The sequence below is a fragment of the Phocoena phocoena genome, chromosome 17, assembly GCF_963924675.1.
Source record: "Phocoena phocoena chromosome 17, mPhoPho1.1, whole genome shotgun sequence".
NCBI lineage: Eukaryota > Metazoa > Chordata > Mammalia > Artiodactyla > Phocoenidae > Phocoena > Phocoena phocoena.
The window spans coordinates 39,762,577-39,778,806 of NC_089235.1; the positions used below are offsets into that span (position 1 = coordinate 39,762,577).

Consider the following 16,230-nt stretch of genomic DNA (forward strand, 5'->3'; position numbering starts at 1 on the left):
TTACTGCCTATTCTTCAATTCTTTGAAAGACAATTTTCATAGTAAACCATGAATAACCATGGATTATATTATCATATACATATTTTAAATGAAAAAAAAAAAAACCTTGGGTCAATTAAAAAAGCATTTTTGCAAAGTAGTGGAGGAAAATAAAATGCAACCACTTCAACATAAAAGACACTCTTATAGGAAAGAATGGGAGATTGGCAGATAACTTGTCAAACCTTAAACAAGGTTCAAAAAGTAGAAGAGTTCTTTGAGTTACCTTTTCCTACTATAATGAACATAAGTGTCACTGATAAAAGCAAATTTAAAATTCTCACCATGGGGACATCCCTGGTGGCGCAGTGGTTAAGAGTCCACCTGCCAAGGCAGGGGACATGGGTTCGATCCCCAGTCCTGGAAGATCCCACATGCCGTGGAGCAACTAAGCCCATGAGCCACAACTACCGAAACCCACGTGCCCCAGAGCCCATGCACCACAACTACTGAAGCCCACGTGCCTAGAGCCCATGCTCTGCAACAAGAGAAGCCATCGCAATGAGAAGCCCACACACTGCAACGAAGAGTAGCCCCTGCTCGCCACAACTAAAGAAAGCCCGTGCGCAGCAATGAAGACCCAAAACAGCCAAAAGTAAGTAATAAAATAAAATTAAATTAAATTAAATTCTCACCATGTTTTGGATTCCTTTTCAAACTTGGCTGTGGCTGGGGAGGTGGTGGAGGTGGAGGTGGAGGTGGTGGAGAGTCTCTGTCATGACTTATGACTCTATCCACTGATCCATATATTGCCAGTGTCAGACAGTTGTACCAGCCTCTTAGCACCAAACCATCAGTATTCACCTGATTTGGGGGGAGGGGGAGGGGAAGAGATATCTTTCAAATGAATGTTTTACTATGTCAGAAGTAAACTGGTATCAAATTACTTTGTGGGTCAACTAAAGTATAAAAGTATGCTGAAAATGCAAAGGTCAATATTGGTGGAAATTCACCCAGAGGCACAACTTTTGCATGGCCCTCCAGAGTTACCATACCTAAAACTGTCTCAGGACTACATCTCCCCAGTTCTATACTTTAGGCCAATCCTATTCAAAAAGCATAACCAGATTCCCAACCAAGAGAAGAGAAATGAGAAGGAAATTAAGGGGGAGCTACTGCCAATTCATAAATTAAACCCAAATAGTTACAGGGGTCATGGAGATACACAAGAGTACAAATTGTGCCCAGTCTCAAGAATTATAAAGCCTATAAAATTATACAGCATTCTTTTTACATGACATGCAGGTATATTCAGTGTATCTATACTGTACTTAAAAAGGGTAACCAGAGGCATTAAACAAATTGTTTTTGCAAAGAAACTTTATCCTAAAAAGATCAAAGACTTTATCAATGCCATTAACCCTCAATATTTCCTTATAAAATAACTTTACGTTTTTCAGAGCTTATCTATTAATCACTCTATCTTCACAATAACTATGAGAGGTAATCAGAGCAAATATTATCAACAAATAAGAAAATGAGAGTGTCAGTAGAAAAATTTGGCTAGAAACCAAAGCCCCTGACTTCTGAGTTCTCCTCCCACTCTACAGTGTTGGATAAAGATGAAATAATAAGTGGTAATGGAACCCTAGAGAAAGGGTTCTAGAGGAAGAAAAAAATTATTATTCTCCTTGCTAACCTTAGCAAACTCTAGCAAAGGGAAATCAGGGACCAGAAGAAAGGCTCAAAGACTATGCCCACAGATTAATAGACTCTAAACAGAAATACCACTGGAAGGAAGATAAATAGATAAAGAATACAATTTTTAGTCTAAACAAGGTGCAGAGGATTAAATACCCATCCCCCACCAAAAACAAACAGCAGGCTGAGTAGTCCCATATTAGATCACCATTATTTTTGGATTTCGGCTCTTCCATGATTCAGATCTTTTAGATGCTTTCAGAATGGCATTTGGTATCAAGAAAAAGACACTTCTGATACACAAGGAAGAAGTATGAAATATGAATTTTTAAAGAAAACTTAATTAAGGTACAATGGTGTTTAATAATAATTTACCTGCCTGTCATCTTCTGAATTTGCCCACCTAAATGAAAAGAAGGAAAAGCACAGATGCTGGCTTCTTCCTGACCCAAGTATAAAATTAGAATAAAGAGCTATATGGGTAGATAATAGCATTACAATGTCTTTGCTCCATTTTAAAATAGCTTCTGGAATACAAGAGGAATCAGACAAGAAATGACGATATTCTGCAGAACTAGAACCAAGTAAGTTGACATTCTGCATCACTGGTTTATCTGGATCAAAAACTCTGAATGGAGGTGAGAACAACAGTAGTAACAAGTTGAAAACTGACTTCTACAATTACCTTTGAGTTGGGTCTAAAGATGATAGAAGTATTCTCATCATATTCCAGGCTGCCAAAAGAGTAGGAATAAATATATAGGCTCAAACACTGAACATCACAGTTCATGAAGAAGTTTTTCTAGATTCATATATTTCAATCAAGTGCTAGATTTGTGTTTTAATGAACTACAAAGTTTGGGTTTAATTTACGCTCCACAAAATGATATCAAGAAAAAGTATAAAACAAACCCCCCTGAGATTCTGGTTCAATTGCTTTGAGGTGTGTGTGAGAATCAATGTTTGTTTAAAAGCACCCCAGGTAATTCTAATGTACAGCCAGAGGAGAGATCCATAGCATTATAGTCTTCAAAAAAAATGTATACTGGGACCAAAATTTTTAAAAAGCACCTATTTTCATCAGGTACTGACATAAGAATAACATTCTATAATATAAAAAATTAGCTGTTTCAGATTACCTAGGTTCCCTTCATTTAAAAAGAAGTTAAATTACCAATATAATTTAATAATAAATGAGTGGAGAATCAATAAAAGAATAAGCAAAACTTAATTCCTGACAGGGACAGAAAATTTTCCATTTTTAAGCTGCCTTTAAAAAATTGTTATTTTATAAATGAATTTTCATAAATGAGTAAACCCATCTAACGGTTGATTAATTTGCAGACATCAAAACAACTAGTGTTAGTCATACCTAGCATGTATTATATAATTCAAAATAGGAGTAACTATAACAAAATTCTCATTTTACAAAAATGTGACTATGGAATTTTAAATTATGTAGTAGTGTGACGTAAAAAACATAGACAAAATCTCAATGTGTTTATATAGGTTCTTTTAAGAATCAAAAAGTAATCTTTTCCAAATTAGGTTACTATCAAATCATGTGATATGTATAATGCATACACCAATAAAAAGCAAACAAAAGATGGTTAATGTTTCACACATTTAAAATTTTATTTTATAAATAAACTCAACATGTTCTTAGGAGCTTGACATTTCCTTAATATTGTCAATTGAGAAAATTAAACCCTGAGTTCTTGGATCTACCACCATACACAGCCTTTTCTTCTATCTAAAGAATAAAAAGGTTTTGCTTACTAACTTATGAGTTGCTGGTGAAATTACCTAGTAAGTACATACCTTCCCAACCTATCGAAAACTGGGGCACTTGGTTTGCTTACATTGTTAAAGAATAAGTCTAATTGAAATGTGTGCGGTGATGTCTCCCTGTGAATGAAACAAAGTTGAAAGGTCAGCCTTTACAATAATCAGTTCCTAAATTAAAACAAAAAACAAAGTAAGTACAAATTTAAGAGCAATTCTAGAATTAAGATAAATTATTCCTAATATGTAAATAACAAAAACACGGAGTTAACTGCAATATTTCCTGTAATTTTATTCATATCCAATTCTCAAGAAGTCAAGTATTCACTTTGAGTACTACTGAAAAATTTTTAGCCATCAAATAACTTTCGCCTGCTACTTGGACCATTTTAAAACACACAGATATTTAAATTTTTTAATGTATTTTAATGGCAAATGCTAATTAATCATGGTATCTAGTTTTATAATTCCTTATATCATTATTCTATTAGCAAAAAGAATCAGGAGTTAACTAACTTTAAGTTGTAAATAATAATTACCATTTAATTTCAATTTAACCCACATTCATACAGGACTGTAATAATACTTTGAGCATCAGAGCCCTAAATTGTGACTTAAAGCCCAGATTGAAATTTGTATAGCACTAATTTACATAAATATTTGGATTTTTCTATAGACTTCTATAATCAAGATTAAAGCCTATTTAATTTGCACTAGAATGAAACCCTGCTACACCCTTGCTGAAATTCCTTCGGCTCAACTAAAATCTTGATTTTTAAACAATGCATGCTTTGTTGTTTATTTACAAAAAATCCATATGGTAAAAAGTGTAATGCCCGGAGTACTCTGAAAGAGATTCCTTTATGTATTTCTGGTAGAAGTACAAACAGGTACAATCATTCTGAAAGACAATATGGCAATAAAATTCAGGAGACTGAGAAAATGTTCACACCATTTGTTCCAGAAATACTTTTCTCTACAAAGTGTTTCTATGGAAACACTAATATACAAAGACTTTTTTCAAGAGGAGGTGCATTATACTAATAATGTGAAAACTAAAAACCATCTAATGGTCTCCACTTTAAGAACTAGCCGAATAAATAAGAGTACATTGATTTGTTAGATTATGCAGTCATTAGAAATCATATTTTCAAATAAATTTAAATGATGTGAAGTACTCCTGACATAATGTTAAATGAAATAAAGGAATACACAGAATAGCACGCAGTGGGATCAGAGCAGCATCATACATTTTATCTTACCCAAATTCAACTATATGTGCTCAACAACTCTAGTCTCTCTCTCCTAGCCTTCCTCTTCAAACCAGACCCTGGCCTCCAATATCTCAAGGAAAGGAAAAAGGACTGAAATGCAAATTCTTTCCTCTGGAGGCACCAAAGACTCAGGTCCTGGGCACCGAAAAGCGATTTAAAGAATCAATGGTAATTTGACTCCACTAGACTTTCATCTTAAAACTTGACTCTAAAACCTAACCTCACATAAGATACCACATTTACAAAAAACAAAAAACAGTATATATATATAAACGCACACACATAAATTTAAAAACACATGGCCTCAAATGTTAAGATTCTCTCAGAATGGAGGGATAACAGGGGTTTTAATTTTACCTGACATAGTTCTGAATTTCATAATGAGAAAAAATACTATCATAAAGTGTGCTGCACAAATATATCATCTCTAACATTACTTTCAACCTTGAGATTTCAGGCTTCCCAACATCTTACATATTTGTATTACTGAATCAATACTTTATTTTACTGTTCTATAACATACTGTGCATAAAGTTGTTTCTGATAATAATTTCATATTTGGAACTATTAAAACATGAACAGCCATTCACGCCCAGCTAAGAAAAAGGAGAGAGATAAGAAGGGGGAAATGTAACAAATACTCTTACCCACTGCAGCTAATGGCAGAGATTCATATTGCCTGCTGTGGTAGCCAGCCTCCAAAATGGCCCCCAAAGACCCCTGCTTCCTGGTATTCACACCCCTGTGTAGTTCCCTCCCACACTGTACCAGTAGAATATGTAATCAACAGAATATAGTAAAAGCAGTATATTGAAGTATGTCACAGTATGCCATTTCTGATATTAAGTTATAAAATACAGCGACTGTGGCTTCCTTCTCGGGCATGCTCTCTCACTTTCATTCTTGGATCACTCACCCTGCAAAAATACATGCTGTGACATAAGCAACCCATAGAAAGGATCTCCTGGCAAAGAACTGAAGATCTGCCAACAGTCATGTGAACAGGCTTCTAAAATTCCCTAGCCTCAGTCAAATCTTCTGAGACTGCAACCCAAAGCCTATATCTTAGTTATAACCTTATGAGGGAACTTGAGCCAATCAAGCAGCTCCCAGGCTCCTGACCCTCAGAAATAGTAGGGGATTAGGTTGCTAAATTTTCTACAGTTTGTTATACAGCAACAGATAACTAATAGACCTTTCTTGACCAAAAGCAGTACAATTAGAGAAGACTGCTGGATACACTATCATTACTCCATCTTTCTCATTCTACACACATAGGAAAAGTAGAAAGAAATACAGGAAAACAGGAGATTTTATTTCCTTACACATGGCAAAAAAGATATGAAGTCAATTACAATGATTTGTCATTATAAATACTAATCATTCTTACTGTTTTGTTTTGTATTTGTTTTACCTTTAAATGACCTGAAAACATTTGAAGATTTTTATATCTACCTCTAGGAATAACCAACTACTTTTCACAATTATGAAGAAATGAGCCCTTAACTTTGAATCTGTACCATTAACAGTCACCCCTGTAGCTGGCTTAACTCTTTCAGGTAATAGAAACTGAGCTATCACAGCATGGACATAACAAAATGTGGCATTGATACGTAAGAGTAACACCTAGGCTATAAGCTAAAAACCCACAGATATATTTATTATACATATCCATGTTTCTATAACCAAAATTTAGCTTTCATCTCCAGTTCATGTAATTAAAATCAGAAGAAGATGATTATTCATGTTACAACAAAGATCAAATTCCTCTGTTTTATGTCAGTTGTTAAAATTATGAACAACTCCACAGCAGGGAATTCCCTGGAGGTCCAGTGGTTAGGACTTGGTGCTTTCTCTGCCATGGCCCAGGTTCAATCCTGGGAACTAAGATCCCACAAGCCGCACTGCATGGCCAAAAAATAAAAATTATAAAAAGATTTAAAAAAACCAAAACTCTACATCAGGAACCATGTCTTATATTTGGTTTATTTCACAAAGAGCCTAAGAAAGAGAAATGATGCTCAAATAACTACTTGCTCAGTACAACTAATGGTAATGTGAAGCTACATATTTATAAAAAGACACATGTATCAGGCTAAGGAGATCACCAATAAGTCATGAAAACTGATACTATAAAATAATATAATAAAAAATGTAGCAACATAATAAAAGATATATTTCTAAATATTCAGACTCATTCTTATTTTCAAGGAAAAAGTCACATTAAAAATACTTCATCTACTATACTGTGTCACCCTAGAATCGTTCGGAAAATATAAACCTATTTCCACCAATTAAAAAAAAGAAATGAAGAAAGAAAAACTTAATCTAGTACTCAGGTCAAATAATGACTCTTTTCAAGTTTATAATAATATATAGATTATAGAGAAAACCTAGAGTCAATTACAATGCAACATAACATAACCATAACTGAATAAAGTTTTAGGTTTTTTGTTTTTTACTTACAAAATATTACCTTAAAATTTTGCATTTAAGAGTATGTTTCTAGATCAACTTTAGTCAAAAGTACTTTTAAAAAAGAAAACTGACTTACCCATATGCTCTACTGTCAGGCAAGCTGCTATGGGCTCTTACTCCGGGGGGTATGACTCGGACTTCATTGATATAAACCACACATGGAAAACGAACGACGTCTATATGAGAACTTTGCTTTAAGAAAAGGGGGGAGAGGAATATACTGTAAGCAAAACACTTTGTCTATTCAAAATTTATTCACTTCAATTTGTTTCATTCAGAATACCACAAACAATTTTAAAATAAACACCACATCATTAAAACAGTGCTATTACATTTTTTATAATGGTATTAAAACCACTCTTAAAAACAGCTGATGATAAAATGTACCTAGTTAAACCTCTCCATTTGTATAACAACATTTCCTGCATCTGCTTCCCTGCTGATGTTTTGCTTAGGCCAATAGAGACCTACAATCCTTTACTGGAAACCTCTGGAGCCAGACACCGTTCAGAATCCTGACTTTTGGAATTCCTTGGCGGTCCAGTGATTAGTACTACACGCTTCCACTGCAGGGGGCACGGGCTTGATCCCTGGTCAGGGCACTAAGATCCCGCACACCAGGCAGTGCCGGCCAAAGACAAAACAGAATCCTGACTTTTTAGATTTTTAGAAAGCAAATGATACAAACACTACATATTACTTAACACCCCCAGTGGCTTCTGGGGCAGTACCTTGTAACCAAAACATTAATACTTCTGCAGCAACATGTATAAACAGTCACACTAAATAAAGATTATAACTAGCATCATATCAGTTCAAATCAGAGCACGTGGCCACATGTATTTAGGGCAGATTTTTCTGCCATTTTTGAATTTCTGAATTATAGATGAGAGATGGTGAATCTCTATTTAAATTAGCTTAATTTACCAAACTTACATACTAGTATCAAGAGATCCAAGGAAGCCATTTAGGCACCAAACAGTTAAGGTAAACCCTCTCAAATTTAAAAAAGGAAAAAAATCCACAAACTAAGAATTTATTATAATAACATAAATCGATAGCATAATTTAGTGTACATTTATTTCTATGTATCATTTGACACAAGACCAGACAAATGTAGCTCTTGAGATCAATAATTTAAAAAGAAATTTTTCACATTGTTTTTGGACGATTGTGTTTTTGTTTGTTTGTTTTTGGTTTTTTGTGGTACGCAGGCCTCTCACTATTGTGGCCTCTCCCGTTGCGGAGCGGAGGCTCCGGATGCACAGGCTCAGCGGCCATGGCTCACAGGCCCAGCCGCTCCGCGGCATGTAGGATCCTCCCGGACCGGGGCACGAACCCGTGTCCCCTGCATCGGCAGGCGGACTCTCAACCAGTGCGCCACCAGGGAAGCCCTGGACGATTGTTTTACATCAACTTTTCCTAGCAGTTCAGCCAAACATCATTACCTAGTGGTCAAAGCTTATAATAAGAATGGTTCATATTATTTGCATCCAGAAAGACTGAGTCCTAAGTGCCTCTTGAAGCTGCAAAGAATACTGTGCCTATCAACAGACCAAAAGACTAGTCAAATGAGTCTTTCCTAAAATGTGACAGAGGATGACTTTCCAATTTTGCATTTTAAGCTCAGAGATTAAATATAATTAAATATATAGGTATAGAAATCTTAACATAAGGTTAACTATTCAAGTGTACTTTATACTCTCAAAGATATAAAAGAAACAGGATGAATGCAAAGTGTGGCTGATTGCTGGTTGTTTTCCAATACAACTCTTCTTCTAGAGAAGACTGAGTTGGGCAAAAGCGAACTAAAAACTGAATTTCCCATGTCCTGGGAAGCCAGTGTGAACATGTGATTGCTAGATTCTGATCAATGGGATGTAAATGGAAATGACGTAGGCAACTCTGGGTCATGTCCTTAAAGGGAAAATTCAGACTTCAGAAACTCCTGTCACCTCTTCTTCTATACTCTGCTGCCTTTCTAGAACACATGTTATGGTAAGCTCTCTTGGAAAATGCAGGCAATTCCCTAAGAATGGGAGAGGAACCTGTCTCTGACAATGCAGAGCTGTCACATTAGCCCTAGAATACTTAAAACCAGATTGAAAGAGAAAATCTTATTTTATCTAACCCATCGTTATCCTGACTTTATGAGAGCAGCTGAAATTATATCCTAATTATTACAAATATACTGTAGGTATTCAATAAGTACTATAGTAGATTTATATAAAAGAAAAAGCATTCTGCCTCAAACTTTGGCTCTATGTTTCTGTCCTGTAAAGAGCTCCTCTACTTAAAAAGTCTACTATACAGAAGCTCTTTGCTTATATGGTTAAAAATTCTCATTAATATTTACAAAGGAAACTTAGAACAAAACTTTATTTATTCTAACCTCCTTCCACCCTGCCCCCTGCTAATTAATGAATGGTATTAGTAGTAGTTAGGGTGTCGTCACTGTGGACCTAAAAAGATCAACTTGAGGTTTTACAAATAGCCTTTCAAAATCTATTTTGTTTGTAAGTAGAAGAGTTTCTATATTAGTTGCTACCACTTTTATTCAATATTTATTTTGAAACATTTACTAAATGTCTATAATGTTCCAAGGTATGCTAGGTCCTGAGAATATAAAGACAAGACATAATCCCTGCCATTAAGGTACAATCTACGGTAGTAAATGAATAAATAAATTGCTATGATACAGACTCACACAGGAAACTATGAAAACTCAGAAGCGTACTTACCTAAATCAGACTGTGGGCAAACATTTGTGGGGGGAAAAGAAGAGTGTCAGGGAAGGCTTCCCAAAAGAAGTAGCACCTGATCTAAGTAAGTGTTTAAGGAAAACAAGAATCAGTGTAGCAGAGGGATAAAGAGCTTTCTAGGCAAAGGGAGAGGCATGTGCAAAAGGAATGCAAACAAGAACTTGGAAGGTTCAAGAAATTACAAGCATAGTTCACCAAGGCTAGAGGGCAAAATGTGGGAGGAAAATAGGGCAGAGTAGCTAAACACAATCAATAGAATTACAAGAAATAAGTTTTTCATTCACTGCCAGAAGTCAACTCCAAAAATCTGTATCACCATTTAGGACCTCTCTCCTGAGCCCCAGACCACTATATCCAACTGTCAACTGGACATCTCCATTTGAATGTCCCTCTGGCACCAAAAACTCAACAAGTCCAAAACTAAAGTGTCCTACATCAGTGATGGCACCACCATCCAGACAATGGCCAAGACAGAAAACATTATCATCCTTGGATTCTTTCTCATTCTCTCTCACCTAAATAATTCCTTCATCCAAACATCAAGTCCTATTGATTAAACCTCTAAACAGCTCTCAAATCTGTGCATTTCCCTCCATTTCTGCTGTCACTCCTCTAGTTCTAGAGACTAGGCCAAATTCCTCAGTCTTATAAACAAGTATGGTCTCGTCTCACCAATCCAAATTTATAGCCCCAACATACCCTGGTTTTCCTCATCTTTATGCCATCACTCATGCTACTGTCTCTGCTTAGAACCCTTCCACGCTCCTCTCCCAACTCCTTTCAGATGTCAACTTTCTCTTAAAAGCTAAGCCAGATCAAGTCTAGATGAGTGCTTATCAAACTAAATTCTAATTGCTTCTTTTAACTCTCCTGTTGGAGTGGTATTTCAAGAAGACAAGAACCAAGTCTCAGTTTACTGTTGTATTCATAGTGCTGAGCATATTCATTTAATGAATGAAAGACTTTTAACAGGTGCTTGATAAGAGTTGACTGAATTGTGTTTTCAAAGTTAAAAATATTACAATGAAGTAGGGGCTTAAAATATCTAGAGGAGTACCTAAACCTAGGAAGACAGGTTGACAGTGGGAAATCATGGAATGGAAGTTTTATGATTAGAGAGGTACCTGAAAAGTGAAGAACAGACTGGTCAGGTTCCATGACTCAGCCACATCTAAGGAAGAAGTCATTGTATGTTTAAAGGTCACAGTATAGCTGTCTCCTATACTTTCCTATTCCTGCAACTATCTTCTCTTCCCTATCCTCTCCTAAGGGTAAACTAAGGCTATGTCATCTATTCCTGCCACTTCCATTATCACTGCTGCTTGCATGAGTTCCAAATTGACTTCCTAAACTCTAAAATGAAGTAGGACTTTCTAACATCAATCACCCTCGTAAGACTGAATTTTAAGCCAGCAATTCCACTCTGGAAAGTAATAAAGAACTAATTAAATATAAAACATATAAATATAATGTTAATTATATTAACTAATTAAATATAAAACATATAAAACAATTTAGCCTCAAGAATATCGTATCACTGTAAAAAGTCAGAAGCCTAGATGTATGAGAATTTAATATATAAATAATAGCATTACCACTTAAAGAACTATTACACAACCAATAAAAATGCTGTTATACAGGATGGCTTGGGACAGGGATAAAAGATTTACTTTTTACTGTACACACTTTTGAATTGGTACCTCGTACGTGTGTTACCTAGTCAAAAAAGAGAGAGAATGTTTGAAAATGAAGCTTACTTTTAAAATGTTGTATAGGTGTACTTCTTCATTTATAATGATGCACGACACATTGTTAGGTGAGAAAAGAAACCAGAAAACAGTATTATAGTTATCAGTACCTTAATGTGTGTGGTGGGTGTATACATTTATGTGTATTTGTTTATGTATATATATATTTTTAATTACTAGAGGACTTGTGAAAAATTTAAGAAAGTTGTTAATGATAGATGAGACTACGAAAGGTGGAACTATGAAAGCCTTTGCTTTTCTGTAACTTCTAATTATTCTATAATAAAATTAAAATTTACTAAAATAACATTTTTTTATTTTTTAAAAAGTGGCATACAAACCACAACACAATTTGTAATTCATTTAGCACTACTCAAACCCCTTCACATATTCCCCTTGTGAAACTTGAATAAATGCCTGTTTTCCCTACCAGGTTACAAATTCCTTTGAAAACAAGTGCAGTAAATTTTGGTTTTTTGGTTTTCTACCTGTATTGTCCCTCCTAGAGCTATGCCTCACCTTCAAAAGTGTTTTTCATAAATAATTGTTAAACAGATTCCCAACTTCCTACTGTGCGAATCTATCTGGTGTCTGACTAAACAAATCAAAAACTAAAATATCTTGTTCCCGTCAAAGTCACTTCAAACCCACTTCCAGACTCTTCTATGACTAACAATGGCCCCACCAGTTCTCTAGTTCCACCAGTTCTCTATAATTAGAATTCTATCATTTTCAACTACTCTCACACTATCAGTTGCCATCCTGGTTGCAACTGGTCAATTCTACAACCAAAATTTATATTGTACCTATTCCCTCCTCCTTAATCCCACTGGGACACAGCACTGCACAGCTTTAGAGCCAGGAAATGTGCATTGGTATGTCTTAATTCAGCTATGCCACTTTAGGAAAGTCACCTAACTTCTCATGCTCAGTTCCTTATCTATCAAATGGGGATAACTAACTTTCAAAATTGATTCATGAATTAGAGATAATGTATTTAAATTACCAAAGCACTGCGTCTTGCACAAAATAAGCATTCAATAAACGCTATCAATGATTACTGCCCATCTGCTAACTCAAGTTTTCATTATGTCTCACCTTTTCTTCTCAATTTGCCACCTCTAATTATTCTGAACCATTTTAGGCATTACTGATGCACCAATGTACTGGTGTACTAACCTACCTTAATTTTACTAATCATATCATTTGCCTGCTCAAAAACTACTTATTTCTTACAAAATAAAGCCCACACTCCTTTGCTGACCATTTATGGAACTCTGTGATTTGGCTTCAAACTGCCTATCAGGTACCACTTCAAACCACTGCTTCAGCATACCTTCCAAAGGACTGACTACTCCAGGAGAATGCCCTCCTTTCCTATATATAACTGTGGAACATATTCTTTCCACCAAAGACCAAGTTCATATGTTACCTGCCTTGATGAAGTCTTCCCTGATACTCTCAAATGAAAAGTGATCTGTCCCTCCTCTGAAATCACGGAGCCTTTTTTTGTACCACCAAAGGTAGCTAAATAAATATTGACTGGGGTCCTAATATATCAGACACTGATAAGCATTTTGGAAATAAAGGAGACAAACCTCAAGAAATTTCTACTCTGCCTCTATGCACTCATCATAATCTAACTTGAATCATAATTCTGTGGACCTCATGTCCAATACTAGTTATAAACTCCTTGAGAACAAACATCCCAATATTCCATATCCCCAAAAAACCCCGACTCCTACTTCAAGACTCAGTTCAAATAAGATCTCTACTAAGCCTTCCTCAATCAATGCCAGAAGGTATTTACTACCGGTCCTATCCTCTCCATGGTCCTCAATGCTTGCTTAAGAATGAATGAATACTAGATTTCTAAATATATGGTAAGTGAATGAATGCTAACTTTCCTAAACTAGTAAACTACTAAACTAATTCATCATATGCTTTTCTTTCATTTTTAACTGTTCCCTATTTCTGTACGCATGATAGGTTTGTTCTTATCCAACTACTGCCTCCACTGTGAGTTTTCTAAAGCCTAGCTGGAACTGCAGTCAGAAAAGTATGGTCATTGAACAGAGCTAATTGAACCACATGAAATGAGAGACCACAAGAAAATTCATTGTTAGTAAGATATGCTAAAGTTTCCAAATATTTGATTTTTATAGACCTATAAACCATTCATTAAAATAATCAGAAGACCAAGGTTGTCAAACTTTTTATTTAACAAGTACCAAAGTACAACTGCTACCCACTATCATCCCTACCTCTGAAGACAGAAAAGTTCTCTCTTAAGGTACAAACTACTGTATGTATAGAACAAATAAGCTACAAGGATATATCGTACAGCACAGGGAATGCAGCCAATACTTTATAATAACTTAAAATGGAGTATAATCTATAAAAGTTGTGAATCACCATGTTGTACACTTGAAACTAATACTGTAAATCAACTATACCTCAATTTTTTAAAAAAAGTTCTCTAGAGGACTTCCCTGGTGGTACAGTGGTTGAGGCTCTGCGCTCCCAATGCGGGGGGCCCAGGTTCGATCCCCGGTCAGGGAACTAGATCCTGCATGCCGCAACTGAAAACGGACCCTGCACGCGGCAACGAAGATCCCGGACTCGGGGCAGCCAAATTAAAAAAAAAAAAAAAAAGTTCTCTAAATTAACTTTACACTGAAAGAGAAATGTGAGCTCTGGGGTTTCTTTGAATTTCTCTATGAACTTCATTTCTGTACGTTCTTGGCCGGTTGACTATTCAATTTACATGTGGCAGAAACAGTCATGCATTCAGGGGCGCTCAAGTTCATACAGAACGATTACCCTACAAGAGCCCACTCTCCCCCTCAAAACGACAACACAATTGTCCTTTACAGTTTGACTACAATTCTCTCCTCTTCACAAGTATGCTGCAGACAAAGGACGTTCTGTGTAAGTTCTTCTTGTCCTAATGTGTGAAATCTTTCCAAGAGATAAGTTGTATTAAAGTTTCAGGACAAACTGGAGAACACCGCAATCCTAAACCGAATGAGTGTCACATCTGGGTGGCATAACTCCCGTTAGAAAAGAGACCTAGCAAAAGGGATTTGGGAACCAGGAAGCCAACGTGACCCGCTCGGTCACTAACACTACTGTCAAACACAAGGTGTCCGAGACCCCTTCTAAAACATCACCTGAGGTAAACCTGAGAACCATGATCCTCTTCAAGGCCCAAAGCGGACCCAGGGGGTTGAGGAGGTGGGTGGGGGACCAAAGCAAGTAGAGCAGCCAACTCAACCAAAGACGACGCGGGGCCGAAACTACCGCAAGGAAATGTAGGGGGTGGAGGTGGCTACCGCCACCCCCACCCACCCCCGAGACGCGGCGCCCACACCCAAGCTAGGAGGAGGGAAGGTGTGTGTGAGGAATTAAAGCGGCAATCGGCACGAGGAACAGTCGAGACACACCTAACGATTTTTTGTAAGAGTCCCCAATTCGAGAAACAGGGTCGGAATCAAGTCGCGAAGGCTTACCTCAGCGCTCGGGTGTTTAAAAGTGTCTAAAAATAGCAGCTCCATCGCCGAGTCCACCGCCATGTTTGCCGCGGGCGGGGGAAAGGGGAGGACTTCCGGGGCAGCCCTCCAAGCTCGGCGACAGCGGCTCAGGAGAGGGAGAGACGTCGGTACTTCCTGTGACCAAAGCGCTGGCGCCGCAAGCCTGAACCTATCGCGACGCGTCGCGCTTCCGGAAGTCGCCTTCTCCAGCGCGGCGGGAGGGCGCCCTCAGAGCGCCGAGAGGGGAAGAGGCAGAAGGGGAGGGACTACGGCGTCTCCAGTGGTCCAAACCGCGTCGTACTACCGCGTTTTAGAGCCACGAGAGCTTCGGGACGGGGGCGGAGTGTGAAGCTGGCTTAGGAGAGGCGGAGGAGGGGTGGGGAACGCAGCCAACCCAGGACTCCTGGCCCAGTGAACCAGCCAGCAAGAAATCTTTACAGGGCTGGCAGGAAAAAGGTGCAGTCAGCGAGGTTGGAAAGTAAGACTTCTTTTAAAAAAAGATAGGAAGCTGACTCAAAACGAAGAGGTTTTTTTTTTTCCTCATCTGGAAACTGCATTGTCAATAATAATACTTAATCCACAGGCTTAAATTTATTTATTTAAATAAAATTCAAAAAAATTGTAAAACGTGAAATGCCATGAACAGTTAAAATGTCGAGTGAAAAGTAAGCCTCCCTGGCTCCCTGTTGATGAACATTGCAGCAATTGGAATTATTTAGTAGTCTACATTGGCACAAGTGCTTGGGAGAGCAATTAGGAATTATCTAGTAAAATTACATGTGCCTATCCCACTTCTAGGAAAATTCTTGAACGTGTGCCCAAAGAAATACCTACAGATACAAGAATATTCATGGCAAAACTTTATAGTTTTAAAAAGCTGTAAACTTAATTGTCATTAATAAGAAATAATCAGTAAACTCTGGTATATTTATGCAATGCACTAGTATAAAACACGTAGAAAGAATGAACC

At 37.0% G+C, this 16,230-nt stretch overlaps 1 protein-coding gene across 1 annotated transcript in view; it reads right to left on the bottom strand.

Moving 5' to 3' along the window:
• VIRMA (vir like m6A methyltransferase associated) overlaps positions 1–15,313 on the bottom strand; it is a 61,625-nt gene extending 46,312 nt beyond the window's left edge. The window contains exons 1-5 of the mRNA XM_065895197.1: positions 15,240–15,313; positions 7,294–7,409; positions 3,502–3,588; positions 2,366–2,414; positions 675–843 (exon numbers count right to left, since the gene is read on the bottom strand). Of these exons, the coding sequence (XP_065751269.1) occupies positions 675–843; positions 2,366–2,414; positions 3,502–3,588; positions 7,294–7,409; positions 15,240–15,302 (484 nt within the window). The 5' untranslated portion in view covers positions 15,303–15,313. The remainder of the gene's footprint in view (positions 1–674; positions 844–2,365; positions 2,415–3,501; positions 3,589–7,293; positions 7,410–15,239) is intronic.
• Positions 15,314–16,230: the final 917 nt, after the last annotated feature.